At 45.8% G+C, this 22,105-nt stretch overlaps 1 protein-coding gene across 6 annotated transcripts in view; it reads right to left on the reverse strand.

The window, feature by feature from the left end:
• Nucleotides 1-16,624, reverse strand: part of MAP7D2 (MAP7 domain containing 2) — a 91,653-nt gene extending 75,029 nt beyond the window's left edge. Inside the window, exons 1-2 of one of the 6 annotated variants that reach the window (XM_074358942.1) lie at nt 3,928-4,022; nt 2,935-3,118 (exon numbers count right to left, since the gene is read on the reverse strand). In XM_074358942.1, the coding sequence (XP_074215043.1) occupies nt 2,935-3,094 (160 nt within the window). In that variant the 5' untranslated portion in view covers nt 3,095-3,118; nt 3,928-4,022. Of the gene's footprint in view, nt 1-2,934; nt 3,119-3,927; nt 4,061-16,406 lie in introns of those variants that run through there. The other 5 variants (XM_074358939.1, XM_074358940.1, XM_074358944.1 and 2 more) reach the window with 5 other exon arrangements.
• Nucleotides 16,625-22,105: the final 5,481 nt, after the last annotated feature.

Genomic DNA, 22,105 nt, shown 5'->3' on the forward strand with positions numbered 1-22,105 from the left:
TGGGTATATGCCCCAAAGAACTGAAAGCAGGGACTCAAACAGATCTCTGTACACTTATGTTCACAGCAGCATAATTCACAACAGTCAAAAGGTGGGAGTAACCCAAGTGCCCATCAACAGATGAAGAGATTAACAAAATGTGGTCTATACATACAGTGGAACATTATTCAGCCCTAAAAAAGGAATGAAATTCAGATCCATGCTTCAACATGGATGAACCCTGAGGATATTATACTAAGTGAAATAACCCAATCAAAAAAGGATAAATATTGTATGATTCCACTTACAATGAGGATGTATCTACAATAGGAAAAGGTAAAATAGAGACAGAGAATATCGGTTACCAGGGACCAGGGGGAGGGAAAAATGGGGAGTTGTTATTTAATGGTTACAGAGTTTCTGTCTGAGATGATGAAAAAGTTCTAGAAATTGATAATGATGACAGTTATACAATATTGTGAATGCACTTAATGTCACTGAACTGTACACTTAAAAATGGTTAAAACATCACAGTTTATGTTATGTATGTTTCACCACAATAAAAAACAATTCAAAAAAAGTCAGAGCCCTCTTATCTAAGAACCTATACTTGATATCTGCATCAAAGTAATAAGGGAGTACAAAAAAGTCTTCAGAAAGTGAACATCCTTTTTACATTACAAATTTGAGGTGAAAACATTTTAATTACATTAGTCAGGTTTCAACTGACTAGGCAGCTAGATTTAACGCTTATACATCCAACTTGGTCATTTGGAAGAAGTTATCAAAACCATCGCAGCGAGGATGAACACCTATGCTTGCCTCTCTATTAAACAGCCTGCGACTGTAAGACAATCTCGAGACCAACACTGCCCCACGGAATTTTCTGCAATGACGGGAATGTTCTGTGTCTGTGCTGTGCAACACTGCAGCCACTAGCCACATGGAGCCAGTGAGCACTTAAAATGTGGCTAGTGCAACTTAAAATGTGGCTAGGAGCTAAATTTTGAATTTTATTTCATTTAGCAGTGAGTGCCAAAGAGGGGTAGAGGGCAAAAAATAAGAGTGTCCCTCTATTCTCTGGTGTCTTCTGTGGAAAAATGCTAACTGCCCAAAGTGGGAAGAAAAAGCTCAGCTAGAACAATGAGAACCAGGACCTAGGAGGAGAGTCTGACACACCTCACAGGAAGAGGGAAAGGAAGGCCACCAGCTGCAGGCCGCTGAGTAGGGCACAACTGTATACTTGAAGAATTTCAGTATATAAATTAAGCCCTAAGTGGGAGAAAAGGCAGCGCCATTCCTGTGCAGAAGCTGGAAAGCGTGGCGAAGATGGGCCTGCGGTAACTACTTGCTGAGAACCTGGCAGTGCTGTCCTGCTGAGCACAGGGCACCCAAGTGCCAGTGACTGTGGCGGCTCACACAAGCACAGACTGTCTCCAGTCCTCCAGCCAGAAGTCACTGTTTGCTTACCTCTGGCCTCATGGTCCAGTCTTACACTTCCATTTACGGTACTTTTCGATGTTAGACTTGGATTATACGTTAGAGAAAGCATATCTCAATAGGTCACTATGTCCTTGAAAGCACCCAGTGTACAACAATATTAGTATACTGATACAAATGCATATTACGTAGAAAAAAAGTTTTTCCGCCCAGACATCTGGTCTCGGCCTTGTACTCAGTGCACAGATGACGACGACGACACCCCGATCTCATGGAGCACAGTTACGTGCGAGACGCCGTGCTAAGCGCTTCCCATGCCTACCTCATATAATCCTCCTGTCAACCTTGTGAGGAGTCTCTGTTATTAGCCCCATTTCATCGTAAGTCAAGAACCTGAGGCTAGAAGAGACCAATAAACTAACCCATGGCCCCACAGCTAGTTAGTGGACATGCCAGTATCTCATTAGATTAAGGTCTTAAGCAGTAAATTCTTTAAAATTTTTTTTATTTTTAAAATTTTATTCTATTGTGGTAAGAACAAGTAACATGATATTTACACTCTTAATAAACTTTTCCGTGTACAATACAGTACTGTCAACTGTCAGCACAATGTGGTACAGCAGAATTCTAGAACGTATTCATCCTGTTTAACTGAAACTTTATGTCCATTGACTAGTAACTCCCCATTTCCCCTCAGCCCTGGCAACCACCATTCTACCCTCTGATGTTACGAATTTGACTATTGGGATACCCTCATGTCAGTGGAATCACGCAGTATTTGGCTTATTTCGCTCAGCATGATACCCTCAGGGGTCATCCATGTTGTCGCATATTGCACAATGTCCTTCTTTAAGGCTGGATACTATTCCGTTGTATGTATATACTGCATTTTCTTTAGCCAATCATTTGTCCACGGACATTTAGGTTCTTTCCACATTTTAGCGATTGTGAATAGCATTAATAGCTCTTTGAGATTTTTTATTTCAATTCTCTTGGATAGATACCCAGAAGTAGAATTGCTGGATCATAAGGTAGCTCTATTTTAATGTTTTGAGGAACCTCCATACCGTTTTCCATAGTGGCTGCGCCATTATGCATTCCCGCCAAGAGTGCACAACCATTCCAACTTCTCCATGTCCTCACCAGCATTTGTTTTCTGTTTTTTGGATGAAAGCCATCCTGACAGGTGTGAGGTGATATCTCATCAGTAAATTCTCAACTGAAGAAAGAGGTGAAGAGGCTATACTACGGACAATTTGTGCAAAAGGTTAGAGAAGGGAAACCCTAATGTCCCGGAGTAAAAGCCAGATGCCAAGTCCTGTTAGGCGGGCTTAAGGAAGTGGGTCCCACAGAAGACCCTGTGTCTCCTTACGGAAACTGGGATGCTTTGTGGAAAGGGTGCTGAGCAGGTGTGTGGCCTGTCCTCGGAGGCGCAGCAGGAGGAGAGGCATTTCGAGGCGAGAGGTCTGTATGAACAGAGACCAAGAGAAGGCCCTGGGAAGAGTTACCGCATACCTGACTGAGCGGCAGCTCGCCCCAGTCTCGGGGCCCCCAAGCCTGGGGTCTGCAGAGGAGGATTCCCAAGGGCCAAGCTCTCAGCCTCCTGGGTCCAAGGTAACGAGGAGCAGAGAAGGAGCAGGGTCCGAGTCTCAGAGGGACGGTTCTCGGCAGGCATGCAGCCACCTGACTTTCTCCACAACTGGAACGCAGCAGGCAGAGAGATGAGGACATCCAGGAAGTCACTGGGACTCCATAAACACAGGGCCACGGCCTGATTCAGCCGTCCCAAGCCTCCTGGCATGGGGAGCAGTCACCCCACTCAGGGTCCAGGCGTGCCCCCCACTGGCATGGCTGCCCTGTTTCCAGATCAGTCACACCAAAGCTGTGACTGTGTCAGCATGTCTTTAACAAGGCCCAATCACCCTGGCAGAGGCCTGTCATGGTAACTCCTACCCTGAGATAGTATTTTTCTCAAAAGACCGACTCCTTTATAATCCAAGTGCTGACCAGTCAGGTCTTACTCAATGACAGAGAGGTTTCCCCATAAGGGCCAAAAAAATCCTCTGCCACATCAAGGGCAAAGTTCCTCATGCACACGCCACACCCCAGAGGGTCAAAGTAACGCCAAGCCATGGGAACGCTGCCAACACCTCCGCGGCCTGGAAAGATAAGACTGAGGGCTCGAAACCCGATAGCCCTTCTGAAACCAGGTGTGCACCCAGCCAAGCAGAGTGGGGAACAAGCTACAGCTCAGAAAGTGGTCACTCACATCAGGATGTTTCCAAAGGAAGCCACAGTCCTGCCTGCCTTTTGTCTAACACTAACCCTACCTTCCAGATCTGTCTCCCTGGTGCCAAGCCATGTGCGCCCACCCCGCTGCGTCCAGGGACATGGCTAATTCATTTCTACTCTGCCTTCACCTTCCTCAGAAATCCCGGCCTCAAGTTTCCAAGGCGGCTCTCAGTGCACACACACGACATTCCCTGAGAACAAGAAAGCTCTACTTACCTTGGAAGGTCCTTCCTTCCACGAGCGAGAAGTTGCAGTGTGCTGCTACATGAGCAGAGTCCAGGGAAAAGGAAAACCTGAGTCTCCGCAAAAGGTCCAAGATCAGACGCCCCAGAAGCCTGCCTTCCGGAACTGCATCTCCCTCTCTCATTTACATACACAGTGAAGTCATTTCCAACCAACGCCCTCAGGAGTCGAGGCCCAAATCTCCTTCTAGGGCATTACTCACTTATAGATTAACTACCTTGGGAAAGAACAGTGTGCAGAAGCTATAAAACCAGAAACCAGGTTCTTTGCTCTGGTCCTATTTTTATTTGGGAGAAAAACCTACCTTGAGCCAGAGATGGGACTGTAAGCACAGGCTTTCATTTAAACCTTGAGTTCTGCTTGCTTCTCTGCTGAAAACTGCCCTCAGTTATTACTTACCATTCAGTGAGCATTTATCGAACCAGCTACTATATGACTTGTCTCATGAAGAAGTGTATGGTTTGGCGAGGACAGAGGCATATAAACAAATATTTATAATATAATACTGGTAAGTTACAATACATCTATATCAGAGCAGAGGAGGACACACTGCCTGGGGGAGGCAGCCATGGATGTGTCCCTCATCCCCCTCCAGAGTGGCTACAATTAAAAAGACCGAGGACTGACAAAGACTAAGACTAAGGAAGAACTGGAACTCTCAGCACAGAAAATGGTGGGCAGAACAACGGACCTCCAGTGATGTCCATGTTCTAATCCCTGGAACCTGTGAAAACCTTTTACGACAAAAAGGTCTTTGCAGCTGTAATTCAGTTAAGACTCTTGAGATGGAGAGATTAGCCAGGACTTTCCAGGTGGGCTGCATGTAATCACAAGGAAGATAGGAAAGTTAGAGTAAGCGGGAAGAGATGTGACAATGGAAGCAGAAGTTGGAGAGAAAAACTACGATGCTATGCTGCTGGCCCTGCCGATGGAGGAAGGGGTCACGAGCCAAGGGATGCAGGCAGCCTCTAGCAGCTGGAGGGGGCAAGGAAATGGATTCTCCCCTAGAGCCTCCAGTAGGGCGTTGCCAACACCTTGATTTTAGCACTCCTGGCTTTCGAAATTTTAAGATAATAAATTCATGTTGCTATAAGCCATTAAATTTGTGGTAATTTGTTATAACGGCAATAGGGAACTACTTCCAATTTGGCTCTATCTGCTAAAGCTGAACATATGCCTACCTTCTGACCCAGTCATTCAACTCCTAGGTATGTATGCAACAAAAATGCCTGTGTATGGGCACCAAGAGATGTGTACAAGTACGTTCATAGCAGTTTTAGTTAAAAGAATACAAAACTGGAAATAACCCAATTGTCCATCAGCAAGGGAATGGATAAAACAAATTGTAGTATGTATAGTCACAATGCAGGATTACTCAGAAATAAAAAGAAATGACCCACTGATAACTGAAACATGGGTGAATCTTAAAGACATAAGTTTGAGGAAAAAAAAACAGACACACAAAAAGCATATACTTGATGAGTTCTGGAGATGGATGGTGGTGATGGTTGTACAACATGAATGTACTTAATGCCACTGAACTGTACATTAAAAATGGCTAAAATGGTAAAGTTTATGTCATGTGTATTTTGCTGCAGTAAAAATGTGCATACTATAAAACTATTTTAGTGAAGCTCAAAACAAGCAAAACTAATCTATAGTGAAAAAAGGTGAGAACAATGGTCACCTTTGGGGGGTGCTGTCTAGGAGGAGGCACAAGGGAGCCTTCTGGGTGCTGGAAATGTTTAGTTTCTTGATCTGGGTGTTGGTTACATGGGTATATATGTAAACATTCATCAGACTGTATGCTTAAGATCTGTGCACTTCAGTTTCCAAACGCCAACCCCAAGTTTATTTGCACATGACTTGATCTACCTGAATTAGTGTTATCAACACCGTGATGGAAATGGAAGAGAAACAAAAGCCCACCGAAAGTGTGTGTGGTCGGGAAAGGCTTCAGGGAAGAGGTGAGGTGTGAGCCGAGTACTGAAGGGTGAACGTGGCAGACTCCGCGAGGAAGGGAGTTCTGGACACAGGGAAGAACACGCACATGGGCAGCGAGGCGCTAGCGGATGTAGAATTCGATCGACACTCCCGGCTGGGGGCAATCAGTGGCCAGAGAGAGGGGGCTGGAGGGGCAAGCGGGAGCCCCATCCCAACACATCCAACCTGGGAAACCCCAGCAGCAGTTTAGACTGTGCTTGTGCGAGGCAGACATCAGAGGAGGTTAAGCAAGAGAGTGACATGATGGATCCAGACAGGGCGGGAGACCTGGACAGAGATCCCTAAGGCTCTCATGATAATGGTCAGGCCTGAGATGAGAGTCTGACCCAGGCACTGGCAATGTGGATGGGGTCATGAGAGACGGAGGCAGAAGCCTCCCTGTCTTGGTTGAAATGGTGGAGGGGGAGGGGAGTGGAAGGCTGGTAAGTCTGTTAGTTAAGCGGACTACCCTTCCCTCTGCCTCCTGGGTCGGCACTGGAGGATCACAGTATCTCAGAGCTGGAAAGCACTGATCAGATTACCTAGTGTACTATCTCACTCACAAGCAGCTGAGTTCCTCCACGGGCCACATGTGAGGCCAGAGTTGTGAGGAGCAGGGTGGACAACAGAGCAGAGGCTCATGTACTTTCGTGAGCACGTCCTAGCAAAGAGGGAACGTGATTCATTCAGCGGTGATGCTCAACGCCCTCCCACCGCGGGGTTCCCCGGCCTCGGCCTGCACTCTCAATCCCTGCCAACCTCTTGGTGAAGAAGTTCTCCACATGGCGCACCCAAATCCTGCACAGCTCATGGTTTCATCTAATGATCTGGTAATGCCTTCTAAGTCAACCTGGTTTCTCCTCCAACCAAGTTATGTGACCAAACCTGAGGCAGAGACAGAGAGGGTACCCCAGGGCCACCAGGAGCCAGAAGTCAGTCTTGGCTAGTAGGTTCTACCATGGCCCTAGAGGCCTGATATGAACCACAGGAGCCAAGGGCCGGTTCTGTTCCTGGTGGCCTGCGCACACCTGAGAGGGGGTGAATGAGAAGTACCAAATACCAGAGCTTATAGGGGAGAAACCAAGAACAGATAGGTTTGAAGCAACTGGTATGAGACCCAAAATGCACTCTTCATTTCTGATCCCATCTGGCAAGGTCAGTTAACATCTAGTTAACTGCACAGCCCAATTCAGGAACCACTACCATGTGGCTATTTAAATTTAAATCATTTAAAATCAGATACAATGAAAACTCTAGCACTCAGTAGCCACACACGGCAGGTGGCTACCATTTGGAAGAGAAGTAGAACAGAACAGTTTTCTATTGGACGGCTCTGTGTATCGTACCTCCCGCTTGAACTGGCCTGATCATAAAAGGCACTCACTCTGAAATCATCTTTACACACCTTTACACATCATCTTTACACATCTTTACAAAAGTGGCAAGAATCCTTTTAATTTTTAACTAACAAAGATAAAATTATGCACCACAAAGGACATTCCACACTCCTTAGTAGAAAGGCACTGGGTCCTTGTGGGTCTCTCAGTCAAAACGGAAAGAAAGTAAAAGACAAGTTAGAGAAATGAAAGCTGAACAGAGTAGAGTGAGACAGTCCACTCTGCTCTCCTGACTGTTCTGCTATAAAAAGAGTTAATCTCGGTCCAGAAGATTAGGGATATGTAGAAATTAATGGACCATTAATAAGAAGCAATTATTCTTTAGAAATAATTCGTGACTGAAGAAAAAATCCAGTGAAGTGGAAATTTAGGTGAGTGAGGAGCGGGAAAAAGGAAAGCAGGAGCACGTTTTGCAGGAAGAAAACTGCAATTAGAATCAGTAATTTTTTTAAATATGAAACTAAATCTGCTTAAATAATATTGGTTACCTAGCTAATGAAAATGATCCCTGTTAAATTTTGTTCACAACACATAACTACACTGGGGGAAAAACTACCCAAGTGCAAGGAAAGCTTCCACTGAAGGCTGTCATAATATTTCACCACCAACTGTCACCCCTGACTGGTGCTCAAGAAAACTGAACACACACAGTTAATAGAACAGAGAAGAGTAAAATCTGCTAAGAGGGGACACTAGCTCCATGCACAAGGACGGCTGCCTCTCTAGTAAGTGGAAAGCCGAAAATGCAACCTATGTGCAACAGGAAGAGAACAGACAGGAATCCTGTGTGTGCATGTGTGTGTGTTTGGGGGGGGTGTTTTTAAAAATGAGAACAGCAGAAGAATCCTGTTTTGCCCAGTTTACAATTCAGATGGTTATTTGAAGTTAAGGGCACATATTAGGGTGTTGTTTTGAAACAAAGACACAGAGCACTGCTTAAAAAGGCCTTTCAGTGCCTGATGAAAAACTCAAGCTTCAAGGAAAAACTCTCCTGCTCTGTATTTATTTATTTCAGGTATTCATCTTATGCCCTCCTCTCTCCCTCCTTCTGCTTATATAAAATACAGCAGAAATAAATACAAAAAATGGGCGAAAAAGAGAAAACCAAGAGTAGGGATAGAAAAATGGAGCTAAAAAGGAAGTTAATCCAATAAGTCTACCACAGCAACTGGGGTTGCACACTGGTTGACTTGCTAAACCAACAGTCAACTCTTAAAGACTCGGTGTCAAAGGTGAAAACAGACTAACTGCTCAGGAGGGGGAGGACAGCTCGGTCTGGGCAGGGACCCGTCCTGCTGGTTAACTGGCCCTGCCCAGCAAGTTCCCCTAAAGCCAGTGCCAGCTCTCTCCCAGAACTGAACCTAAGACAGGGAGGTAGGACCAGCCGGTGAATTTACTGGAACTATCCAATAACGTGGTCCCCAGAGTTAGGGGGTCTGTCTTGTCAGCCAACTGGAACCTGTTGAGCACAACCAGAGAAGGGCGCTAGGAAGGCACGACACTAGCCTTGAGGGGAAATGACCAGACGTGCCCCCACAAAGCCATCCTAACCCAGCCTGGCAGAACCCACACCGCAGAGGGGCTTCCCCACTGCACCTGACACGGAACCTGAGGGAGCCTGAGCTGGCGAACACTGCTCTCTCCCCCACTCACTGTTCCATCAGCATTATACCCCACTTTCCCTCAATAACAGCCCAACATTTACCGCCGAGTCAAGCCCACCCCCTTTCCACAGCCTGTCAGGTCTCCGAGAAAACCACGTGCGCGAGGGCCTCAGCACTTGCCCACGCCGGGGAGAGCACAAGTGGCTTGTCCCCCCGGGCCTGAAGGTCCAGCCTGGCTGCTGTATTGCAGGGGAGACCTTTTGATCAAAGAATCTTTCCACTTCCACCAAGCACACCCACACAAGAGCTCAAGGATGGACTGAACACCACAGCGTAAACTCTTGTTCTTCATACCACACTCGGCAGCACGGTGACTGCACTCAGTATCACGGTGCCCTATGTGACCACACGGCTCATTCTAGACCAACAGAACTTTCTGCCATTATGGAAATGCTTGAGATGATCGATGTCCAATATGCTAGCCATGAGCCACAGCTGGCTGCTGAGTACTTGAAATGTGACTAGTCCAAATAGAGATGTGCTGGAAATGCTAACGCCACACTCGTTTTGGAAGACTTGGTGCAAAGAATAGAGAGAGATCTCTATTAACATTCTTCATATTAATTACATGTTGAAATGACAGTATTTTAGATATACTGGGTTAAAATTTGTATTATTATATTAATTCATATATTCCTTTTTACTTTTTTAGTGCAGCTATTAGAAAACTTAGGATTATATAGGCAGCTAGCATTGTGTTTGTATTAGCCAGCACCAATCTACACTATTATTTAGTAGTTTTCTTTAAATTGAGTTTTTTTCATTTTTTATTTATTCTAAAAATATTCATGAAATTAGCTTGATGTACTAGTTGTATTTTTACAATACAATGAAAGAATCCACAGGATTATTAATCCAAAATTGAAAAGATAAGTTTGCCCATGTGTAACCTAAAACCCTCTTGTGTACCACACCCTTTGGGAGATGCTGGCCCTGGGCAGACCTGTTCAGGGTGTGGCCTGTGGACAGGTGCCACTCTCCTTATTGTTCGTTATCATCCACAGTAAGGACATAAATTGACAGCACGGACTTAGAAACACAGCAATTTGACACTAATCTGACATCCATTCATCACTTGGAATCTAATATCTAATCTAATATTTAAAAATTGGGACCTGTATTTTCCATGTCTTGTATATTTTATTTTCCCAGTAAGTCTTTTAAACAATATTGTAACAAGATATTGGTCAACATTGGAAATTAAAGGAAAAAACTCAAACTGGTCCTTCACCAGAGTTTCACCAAAGACGCACTGGTCTAGAGTTAAAGAGCATCTCCCACGGGCCTTCCAGAGTGATGATCCAAGAGCTGCAATCCTCAGTCACAGCCAACGCAGTGCCCTAGTAGAGGACAGCTTACTGAGATCTTCCAGAACCCAACATAAAAGCTAGCAAAGAGAGGACGGGGGGTTAACCAGCAATTCTGTTAAATGGAGCCTCTCTTCCTCTAAGCATTTCTGTTGATAAAATTGTTGCTGTACTTCGAAGAAATGAGGGAACTTGTTACCTTTGGGGAGAAAAATAACTGTGTACTAAGGAAAAGGCACACAAAACCCTTATAAAATGTGGATCAACAGTAGTGACACAGATCTTGAAAGGAGTACAGAAAACATGGGAGGCACGACCCATGTGCAAAAGGAGTTTGTTGTAATCTAGCTGGGAAGGCACAGAAGTTAAAAATACTTAATCTGGGGGTCAGACACACTTAGGTGTGAGTCCTGGCTTGCCACTTACTGTGTGACCTTGAGCAACTTACTTAACCTCTCTTAATTTCAATGTCCTTACTTGTTATAGTAGAGAATCTCCAAAAAGGGAGACTCCTCCCCTCCCAGCAGGCGCTTACCACGCCTCACCTCAAGAAGTGCAATCTACCTTCCCTCTCCTTGAATCTGGGCTGGCTTTGTGACTTGCTGTGACCACCAAATGCAGCAGAAGGGACATTCCAGGACTTCTAAGCCCAGGCCTCCAGGGAAGCGGCAGCTTCCGCTTCCTGGCTCCTGAAGCACAGCCGCCACACTGTGAGGCGGTGCGGGACACGCTCCCTGCGGAAACGCCCAGACCGGAGAGGCCCAGCTGGGCTCCCAGCTGACAGCACACTGAGCGCAAGAACCACTCAACTGAGCCCAACCAACCCCTTGGACGGTGAGAAACAGCTGAGTTCGCGGTGTTGTGACACACAGGACTAGATAATGGCAGCATCGCTAAAATGAGAATAAAAACAGTACAGAGGGTGGTTGTGAGCAATCAAGCAAATAACGCACGACAAGGGCTCCCAATGGTGCTTGGCACAGAAAGCTCAACCAGGAGGAGCTGAAAGGAAGGCGTGTGCAGGATGTAGCTACAGACTGCCTGGAAGGTTCCAGGCAGGTTCTGAGGGCCCTGCGGGCCACGAGCTGCGGATGCTGAGGAGGCGAAGAGACGAGGCTGTGCAGCGAGAGCGAGCACTGGACCCGAAGGCCGGAGCGTGCAGAGTGACGGCTTCTAAACCCATGCTACTGGAGGCCCACCTGCGGACTTGCGGGCAACCACACCATACGTGCGCACCAAGTCCGCCACGGCAGAAGCCTAGAGGTTTCCAGAGACAGCGGAGAGGGGTGGCTGCCTGGGCCCGGGGAGCGGGCGGCGAGGGGGGATGGGGAACGCCGGCTGCTGGGCGGGGGCCTTCTCTGCAGGGTGATGAAAATGGCCTAAGATTGACCGTGGTGATGACTGTACAACTGTGTAAACATACTGACAACCGCTGAATTGTGCATTTTAAATGGGTGAAATGTCTGCTATGTGAATGCTGTCTCAATAAAGCTATCATTATACAAACAGGCAAGGGGAGGGTAAACTTAAGAGGCTGAGATGACAAAGGAGCAAGAAGCATTCCACAGGGTTGTCTTGGGGCTACAAGATGCCAGGCATGGAGTGGAAAAGCGGTTCTCTTCAGGTAGTGAATGAACCCAGCGCCAGCCAAGGGCTATGTACCCAGGGGACAGTCCTGCCATCCGAGGGATCACAGGCACGTGGTGTGACTGCCGTTCCCACAAACCCTCTGTACGTGTGTGGCCCACTCATACCTGTTTTCCTTTCACTTAAATCACAATCTGAACTCCACTAATCACAAGGTTCTTTAAAAGAGGAAAACTTTCTAGGCAAGAGGAAAGCAAATGCTTCCTAGGAGCAGAGCAGATCAAGGCCGACATGCAGACAGATGTCAGAGGTAGGTGAGGGCATCCTGAAGCCCGGCCGGCCCCAGACCCTCAGGTACTGAGCCAGCGGACTCCACATTCCAAGGTGGACCTTAGATGTGAAGTGGGTGGTAAGCAATTCTGAATCACAGCACCCCAAGGCCAGCCACCCTCAGCCATCGCCTTTTCCTTCTTCTGGTTTAATTAATTCAAAATAGGCTGGTGGGAAGGGCCATGGAAAGTTTTCAAGCCCTCCAATTGCTCCCAGAGTCAACTCAGCACATGGACGGCACCCCGAAACCAGGCAATATCATCATAAGCATCATCATACCAGCTGCCCTGTGAGCCCTCACTGTGCTGAGCCCATTACGAGTTATATTTTGTTGAATCCTCCCAACAAAGCCCACTAGGCTATTTACCAGCATCCACCAGAAATCCCCCTCTTGCCTGCCCAAATCAACCCTTCACACCCTGTTTTATAAATCAATCAGTATAATTACTACACAAGGCAAGATGTTCTTTTAAAAAACGAACCACTGCAGAAGATGGGATATCTGGATGAGAAGAAAACATCCTTTAATTGTGGAGAAGGGTTAGAAATAGAATTGATAGACTTTGACCAGTTGTGTCACCAGGGTCAGGACATCAGAAAAGAAACAGCTGATGGTCACACCGACTTTCAGGAGTTTGCCCCGAAGGTCCTGCCAAGTTCAAGTCCTACAGTGCCAGAACTCAACAAAGACAGAAGACCCAGACCAAATACAACTTTGTGTCTTTCTTTCCTGACCTGGAGGTCCCTTCCACTGTCAGAGGGACTCAGGATGTTAGGACACACGCACAAACTCAACTTGGATCTTTTTAGGTCCAAGCAGTTTTAGGACTAAAGTGTTCAAGAATGGTTTTAAATGCAACTTTGAGAAAGGATGAAGAACTTGATTTCTTGGGGACCTACTCTCAGTCTTTCCTACTCAGCCCCATCCTACTTTGGCTCCTGGGGGAGGCTTTCCTGAACTGCTAGTGTGTACCCCTACATTCTCCTGATCTAGCGTAGGGGATGGAAGACAGGCAGGTCGAAGGACAGCAGGGAACCTCATCTCACCTCAAAGCAATTCCCTCCTTACTAGGGAATGATGGGCAAATGAATTCAACTCAGTGAACAATATTTAAGGGCAGAATGCACTGGAAAGCTCAACAACAGGCCTCAGGAAACATACTTTGTAGTTCCACTATCTCAAACTCCTCCACCGACATACTTCTTTAATCCAACTCACGAGTATTTAGTGACCTCTCACTCCAGTGTAGCTGCTCCCAGCATGATGCAATTGTCAAACATCAGCTACAGACCTACTGTGTGCAAAAACTCTGAGGAGGAGTAGGATGACCATCCAGCCACCCTCTCCACCAGGCGGCACTGCGGGAGGCGTGTGTGACCTGGACACAGGCCTTGCCCTCAAGCCAACGATCTAATAGAAGGGATGATGCTAACCAGCTTGAGCACTTCCTGTGTGTCAGGCACTGCTTTACAGATAGTAATTCCTTCATCCTCAAAGCAGTGCTTCTATCCCCCCATGTTGTCCTCAAGCCCATTTTAAAGGTGAGAAAACTGAAGCTAAGAGACGTCAAATAGTTTCCGAGGTGAGACAGCAGGAAGAGGAGAGGTGGCACTCACACTCAGGCAGTCTGGACCTCAATCTACTGAGCTCAAGCGACAGCAGTAGCTACCAGCACAGGGTCCTGCTCACAGTGGGCACCCGATGAACGTCTGCAAGAGCGACTGGAAGATTAATGTAACACAGGGAGAAAAAGAAGAGTGCTTCCCTGCAGGTGCCGCAGGCACAGGTCAGAGGAAGCTCCTTAATTCAGGCAGAGAGGAACCTAGAGGAAGCGAATGCCCAAAGGGAAAAGGGGAGAAGGGGGCATTTCAGGCTGCCGGGATGACAGGACCCGTGTGACACCGAGGCAGTCTGACAGGTGAGATTGGGTGATTCCACCTGCCATCTAAAGGTAGCTCAGCAAATCCAAGCAACAGGCGCTTGCTCCTCATTCCTTATACTGTGGCATGTTAATACAAGCACTAAAAATGACAGTACATTTGGTAATTTCCATTCCAGGAGTAATTAAAGGAAAGAAAGAAAACAACACTGGTGGGTAACGGGAAAAAATGCACAGGATTTCAGTATCAGAAGAACCTGTTGCTAGAGAAAACCAGAGGCGCTCCCCTGCAACCTTCTACAACAGCTCCCAGGAAAGCCATCTGCCACCTCACATCTCCACCTGTGTCACCATGAAATTGTTGGCGACCCTACACATCTCAGGCCTCTCCGTCTTTTCTGGCCTTCACAGCACTCAGCACAAGCTCAGGAACAATGGTTGACCCCCAAGAAATGCATGTTGACTCTCATTAGGAATGGGTCCCCAATGATAAAGCCTTGCGAGACCAAGAATAATCAATATCAGGGTGGATTATAATAAAATCTCAATAATCAAGACTTTTCTGAATATTACATTATTTTTCTAAGTACCTGGCCTCACAAAACCCACAAAAGAACAAACCATGGTACTACCTGGCACCTAAATTGAATGTTCCAATTTTTCCTCACCAACCCTAATGCACGTAGAACTTTATTAAATGTTTTAAATCTTCACACAACATGCTTTTCTGTATTTCTAATTTCAAATGAAAGAAAATAACTTTAAGCTATTTATCTACAATAAAGTTTCCAACTAGAATTTAATAAGAATGCAGAGTTATTAAGTTCCTTCAAATATATTGAAATACCACAGCTAAATCACAGGCTCAACCAGATAGCGCCTCCCTGCCTCTAAAACATCTAAATAACTTACTAAACTCCTGACCAAATAAAAATGTTAACTTCAACAACCTCCCATATCCAATGTTTTATTCTACCTGGTCCCCCTCCCCCAATGCTGGTTCTGATGGACAGGTTTTGGATTCTTCCCTAGCAAGCGCAGTCGAGTTTCTCAAGCAAAAAGGATGAAAGCAGAAGAGCATATTTATAGTATTTATATCACGATCCTGTGATATGTTAAATTCTGCTTTTAAAAACAATGCATGACGTAAAACGCGAACTGGGAAGGACTGAAGTCACCTCCTCCTCCTTTGAATGATGCGAACGAAGGCCCAATAGACAATACCACCCCCTGCTCTTAAAAAGCATGTTTTAAGTGATTAAAGAACATTTCCCTTGATTTCCTTCCCTTCCTTGGTGCACCTTATATAAAACACGCAGATCCTCACTATGTGCTAATTCTTCAAATCGTATACTTAAGATCTGTGCGCTTTTGTGATATGCGTGTTATACTGCAGTAAAAAAAAAACGTTTTAAAAATAGCTCACATGAACTTAAAAAAAAAAATTGCCAGGAAAACATGAAATCGGTTTCCACGTTGCTTACACCCCCGCACTACCTGCAACCACTTTACAGAGCGTTGGAAGATGCGAGACCAGCTTATCTAAGATTCTGCCAAACGTCCTCAAAATCTCCCCCTGCTTCGCTCGTTTCTGGGCAGCCAGTTCGGGGACCGTCCCCCCTTAGGTCCCGGCAGCTGCAGCCTCGAGGGCTGGGGGGCTCATCCATCGCGCTACCACGCGAGGGGCCGCGGCCCGGCCGGACCCCTGGGCAGCGCAGCCGCGGCCTCCGGGAGCGCAAGCGTGCGGCAGGGGAACCCGGGCGCCCCCGCCAGTGGGGGACGCGCCGGTTCTGCCCCCCGGGGACGCTGCGAAGCACCAAGCTGGGCCACCCTCGCGGTGAGGTGCAGCTGCCGCTCGCGCGTGGTGCCCAAGCCGCAGAGTGGGCGGGCGCGCAGGCCCCGGCGACCCCCAGCGTCCGCTCGGTTCGACCCCGTGCCCCCTAAGCCGGATGCTCCCGGAGGAGAGGCCGGGCCCCCGGGCCCCTGGGGCATCCAGCGTGGCCCCGGCCCCCCACGCCAAACACGCTGGCCACCCACCTTAAGCCACCCCCAAGCGCACCCACTCACTCAGGCCACCTGAGAGGAGACCGTGCCTCCGGCCCCGCGAGGGGCGCGGCCTTGAGACCCCGCGCCCAGCCGACCCCCGGGCGGAGGAAAAGACGTTAGCCCAGCTCGGCGTCGCGCCCCGCCCCACCCCCACGCTCGCGCGCTCCAGAAGCGTGGCCTCGCGGGGCCCCCCCCGCCCCCCCGGGGGGCCTGAGGCCACCCCCGCCCCCCGCGCCCGCCGCAGCCCGGGAGCCCTACCTGAAGGCCGGTGGTTGGGCGGCGAAGTCCGCACCGCGCCCGGTTCGGCCATCTTCCCGGGGAGCGGGAGGGCCCGCGTAGTCCCCTCCGTCCCGGCTGCCGCCCCGCAGCCGCCACCACGCTCCATCGGATCAGGATGCGCCGGCCGCACAGGCGCACTGCCCGGGTCGCCGCGCCGCGCCGCGCCGCACCGGACCCGCACGCGCCCGCACGCGTCCCCCGGCAGCGTGCACGTGCGATGTGCGCACCGGTTCTCACGCTGCGCACGCGCACCTCGTGCACACGCGAGGTGCACACTGGGGGTCCTCACGCGGCAGGCGCACACCTAGCGCTTTTGCAATACGCACTCTGGTCCTCACACAGCACTTGTACCCGGCGTGCACATGCAACGTGCGCACTAGTTCTCACAGCGCGCCCACACATTCGATGGGTACGCTGGTCCTCCCACAGCACGCATGCACACACGGCCTGCACACAGTTCCTCGTGCAGTGCTTACACGCAGCATGCGCTCACAGCGTGCACACACCAGTGTAAACACCCTCCCCACAGTGCACGCACACCGTTATACACGTAAGTTGTAATTTCTCACACTGCACACACATCTTCACAGTGTATGAACACAGCGTGCATACACGTGTACAAACTGCTCACCCAGCACGCGCGTGTTCTCACACACCATGCACGAACGTCCTCTCACGGCTCGTATACGTTCACACACACTAGGCATCCACGCATACTTAGAGCTGCAGCTCTGGAAACAGTTCCTGTCTAGGGCCTCAGGCTGACGCCACTTGGGCTAGTGCACGTGTGCTGAAGCCACCCTCCAAGCATAGGGACGCACGGGTGGCAGTCGCTAGACCCTCCCTCACCCCAGCCAGGCGTGCGGGTCGTGGCCGGGACTCCCATCAAGCCAGCCAGATGGACTTCAAGGAAGAGCAGAGGCTCGCTGTCGTACGGACCTCGGCCTTCCGACTATGCCCCTACTCCCTGGCTGATTCCACCTGAGAACTACTCAATGGTTCCTTTTCTCCTGGGGCGCAAATGAACGCTTGAGAAATCTCTGAGGAGGATCTCTCTGGGAAGACAAACGAGACAATGCTAACCATGTAACCTTGGGAATAAGGGTCCAGGAAGGGTGTGTGGGGAGGTGGTTGGGGTGGGGGTGGTTCTTTCCCTTGGACATCCTTTTACCCCAGCCAAGAGCTTTTGTCTCCTTTTCAAAAGCATAGATACTGAAAAAGACATCTTTGCATAGCCAGCTCAAGCCTCCAGGTGTTTACCCAGGTATAGCTGCCAAGTGATAACCTAGCCCAGTGGAGCCCCAGGCTGCACCTTTCTCTCTTGGACGGTGACCAGCCCCCAGATTTTAACTATCACCCCAGGGGGAGAGGGAAATGCATGAGTAAAGAGCCAAATGAAGCTGAGTAACAGTACAAGGTTTCTTTTGGGGCAATGATGAAAATGTTCTAGAATTACATTATGGTGATGGTTGACACTTATTTAAGTATACTAAAAACCACTGAATTGTACATTTCAAACGGGTGAACTTTACGGTACGTAAATTATACAATTTTTAAAAGTTGAAACCCTCGGTAACTGACAACCGGGTCTTAGTGAAAAGCTTGGAAAGAGTCCCTTTGTGGCACAAAAATGTGATGAATGTGTTCCTGACACTCCCAAAGGTGTGCTGGTAGTAGGATGCAACTATGGTGAGAAAGCCAGAAGGGGAGTTTAGGCACAAATGAGAAGGAAAGTGGGCAAGTCGGGGCTGGTCCCTTGGCTGTAATGAAAACTGTTTCTAACCCAGTAAGATTGAGACAAGTTAATTAGGGCACGGGAGGTGTTTTCACTTTTATTTTTTTCTTACAAACCTTATAACTCACCCAACTCTAGAGCTCATGTCTTGCTGACTTGTCAGAATAGCACCCCTCTCTAGTCTTATTCTATTTTTTCTTACTTTCTATTCCCACTTTCATTCCTCTGTCTAATCATAGACACCTCCTCTGTTTATTTTTGCAGTTTTACTTTCAAATATATAGTGTGAAAATATGCATGGTTTAAATTTATATAAATGATAAAACACAAGAGCTATCATTCTGTTTTTCCTTGCTTGGAATTGTTGACATCTATCCATTGCAACCGTATACAAATCTATCAGAAATAGATTAACCATTCATTCTGGTTTACTTATCTGTAAATTACCTGTCCAATCCTTGTCCATCTTTCTACTGGGCTACTTGTCTTTTTCTTGTTGATTTCCAGGAGTTTCTTGTATTCTAGATAATCCTTGTGGGTTTAAATGTTGCAAATATTTCACACTAGTCAACTAACCTTTTCTCAGATTAGCAAAACTTTAATTTTTCAATCAATTTGAAAAGCTTCTATGGCAATAATCTCAAATTTATAGAAAAGTTGCACAAATAGGAACTTACAAAGAACACTCATACACCCTTTACCCAGATTTACCTATCATTAACATTTTACCTCATTTATCATTTGTAAACCTATCTTTATATATTTATTTTATCCTCAGTCGCTTTGCAAGTTGCATACATATACACGGCCCTTTACACCTAAATACTTCGACATGTATTTCCTAAAGATATTCTTACACACATTACTTATCAACTTCAGTAAATATAACATGGATACAATAATTTTACCTAATTGGCCGCCAGCTTCTCCACTGTAGGGATACTACTTTTCTCTTGCAATTTATAAGCAATCTGTGGGGAAGCATTTTTAAGGCCATGCAAATATCCTACTCGTCAAAACTTCTCCCTAGGTTTAGCATCCATTGATAGTTCTTGTTTGATCCACTCCCCTATGCTTACAAAATAGTATCTATCAATTTTCACCTTATGCTTATGGTTTGTGCTTTAAGAGGTCTTGGTTTTTTTTGTTTTTAGATACAGATATAAAAGGTCAAATTATAGGATGTTTATTGCAGTCCGTCAATCTTGGTGGAGATGGAAGCCAAGGGGTTAAGGGATCAACTCAAATTATAGTTAGAAGGAAATAACAAGGATCAAAGAGGTCCTGTTTAATACATACTTCCCTAGTCACAAGATGGTCTATATTTTCCTCCATTAGTTTATAGATTTACCTTTACTCTTAGGCAATTTATTTTCTGTATATAGTGTGATAGGCCTCCATACTTACTTTTCTCTGTAAAGTGTAATAGTTTGCCCAGCACCATGTATTAAATAATCTATCCTTTCTCCAATGATTTTGAAACACTTATCATATATCAAATTCCCATCTGTACAGGGGCTTGATTCTGAGCTCTTTATTCTGATCTTTCTGTCTGTTACTGCACCTACTATTTATTACTATGGCTTATGGTGTGAACATCTCATGGAGAGTTCTTTGCTTTTTAAGAACTGCCTTAGAAATTCATCATTTCCATATGAACTTATTTAGAATCAGTTTTCCTACCCACCTCCCCAATACTGCTGGAATATTAATTGGAATTATATTGAATTCAGAGATTAATTTGGGGGAAAATTACTATTTTAATGATACACTATTTATGAGCACAATGTCTTTCTATTTAAGGCATTTGTTTTTTTAAAAAATGACATTAGCTTGCTGGGCTTTTTCCATTACGTAACTTCCTAAAAGTCGTTAGTTGAATGGCGTCTTAAAATCTGTTATACCATCTTAGTTGTTACTCTAGTGGAGCAATTCTCAAATTTTGTCTCAGAGCCCCTTTGCAGCAAGGGGTTGGCAAACTACAGCTCATGGGTCAAATGTGGCCCACCAACTATTTCTAATAAAGTTTTACTGGAATATAGCCACACTCACTTGTTTACATGTTGTCTTTGGCTGCTTTTGTGCTACAATGGCAGAGTTGAGTAGTTTTAAGAGACCACATGGCTTACAAAGCTTAAAATATTTACTATCTGGTCCTTTAGTAAAAGTTCACCAAACTCTACTTACACCTAAAACTGAGACTCCCAAAGAACTTTGGTAACTCCTAATGGTGGTGGATGTTAAGTTTTCCAAAACTTAATTTTTAGTTGAAAGCACACAGGTAATGGCAACAAATACTGTTAGTTTATCTTGAGAAGACGAACTCACCTGTGAGTTTTATCTATGAATATTGATGTATTAGAATTAAAACAAAATTTGTTAATTTAATAAAACATAAATAACTCACATTCAATGAAAAGTAACAAAACCCCCCAAGTTTGAGAAGAGTGGCACTGTTTCACATTTTTGCAAATCTCTTTACTGCCTGGTTTAATAGAAAGAGTCTCATGTCTGCTTTTGTATTCAACGTGTTGCCATGTTTTGGTTAAAGCACACGAAGAAAATATGACCTCGGGGGTATGTAGCTGGAAAAGGAAGAAATACTGTCATAGCCTTTTCAGGTACTATGTATGTTCTTTGATACTACACCCAATCTGACAAATGGTAATTTCTTAAAGGTCAGTTGCAATGTGCAATCTAACACTGAATCAGTGATCTTTTCATACTAGTACATTAAAACCCACTGATCATTTAGAAAATACTGGTTGACTCAGCGACAAAGATCTTCCAAATGTCAACACATTTCATTCTACAGTATTAAAAAGTCACACTCATTACTGCCATCACGGATCTCTTCAGAAGTCTTTACTGCTAAGCTGTCAAGCTAATAGAGGCAGTAAGTTTTCCAAAACTCTTTATTTTCACTTGTAAGTTCAAATTTTATCACCTCCAGCAAACACTGTCAGTTGTTTGCCTTGAAGGGACAGGCTCATTTTATTCATTTTTGAGAAAATGTTGACCACAAACCCCAGTTTGAATAGCCAGTTTGTCAGTTGTTCCTTCAAGTAAAAATGGTATTCCATGAAAAATGATTGCCAGTTTGCAACTCAAATAATCACATGAGTGTTTCTCCCTGCAATAACCGTGGTTCTTCACAGCATGGAGGAGTGCTTTATGTAGCACTTCTACTTTGTTATATGAAATATTAAAAAGATGTGTACTCAAGAGTTGGATTTAATAAGATTAATTTTTTTTAACTGCTTGTCAGGACATTCTTAAATCAAATTTGCTGTTTAAAAGAAACTTGAGTTTCTTTGTTTGCTTTTGGCAGATAAAACTATCAAGTTGGGAAAATCCCAATTATTCTTAGATTTCTAAGATATTTAAAATCATAAATACGTATTGAACTTTTATCAAATTTGCAAAAATCCAAATAATTCTATACCTGACAGTCCAGTGGATCAAATCAGCAATGAGACTTTACTCAGGTTTTGTCCCCATGTATTGATCTGCCGTTATCAGGTTGTGAACTGAACAAAGCCTGGATTGGAACAGGAAAGACTGGCTTTTTAAAAGTGAGCAAATTGACCAGAGGATAAGTATCTACTTTACCCATGTCCTTGCACAGTATAAGATAAGGTCCACTGAATGAGATTCTGGCAATTTGAGATCATTCTGGGCAACTGATTTACCATTAGAAAATGTTGTCTTTTGCACAGGTTTGTAACAAATTCACTTGCCCAGAAAATGCAACCCTGTTATCTGGAGTCTGACCAAATGGATTCATTCAAATCAAACAACAAAAAACATAAAAATAAAAAACAGACATAGTATACATTTCCCTCATATAATTTTTTTAAAAATCAAGTTTTCAGAAAAGAATTATCATGAACAAAAATTTAGTTAGAATTGTCAGTTTGAAAAGAATCAACTGCATACACTG

This window comes from Camelus bactrianus, chromosome X (genome assembly GCF_048773025.1).
Source record: "Camelus bactrianus isolate YW-2024 breed Bactrian camel chromosome X, ASM4877302v1, whole genome shotgun sequence".
NCBI lineage: Eukaryota > Metazoa > Chordata > Mammalia > Artiodactyla > Camelidae > Camelus > Camelus bactrianus.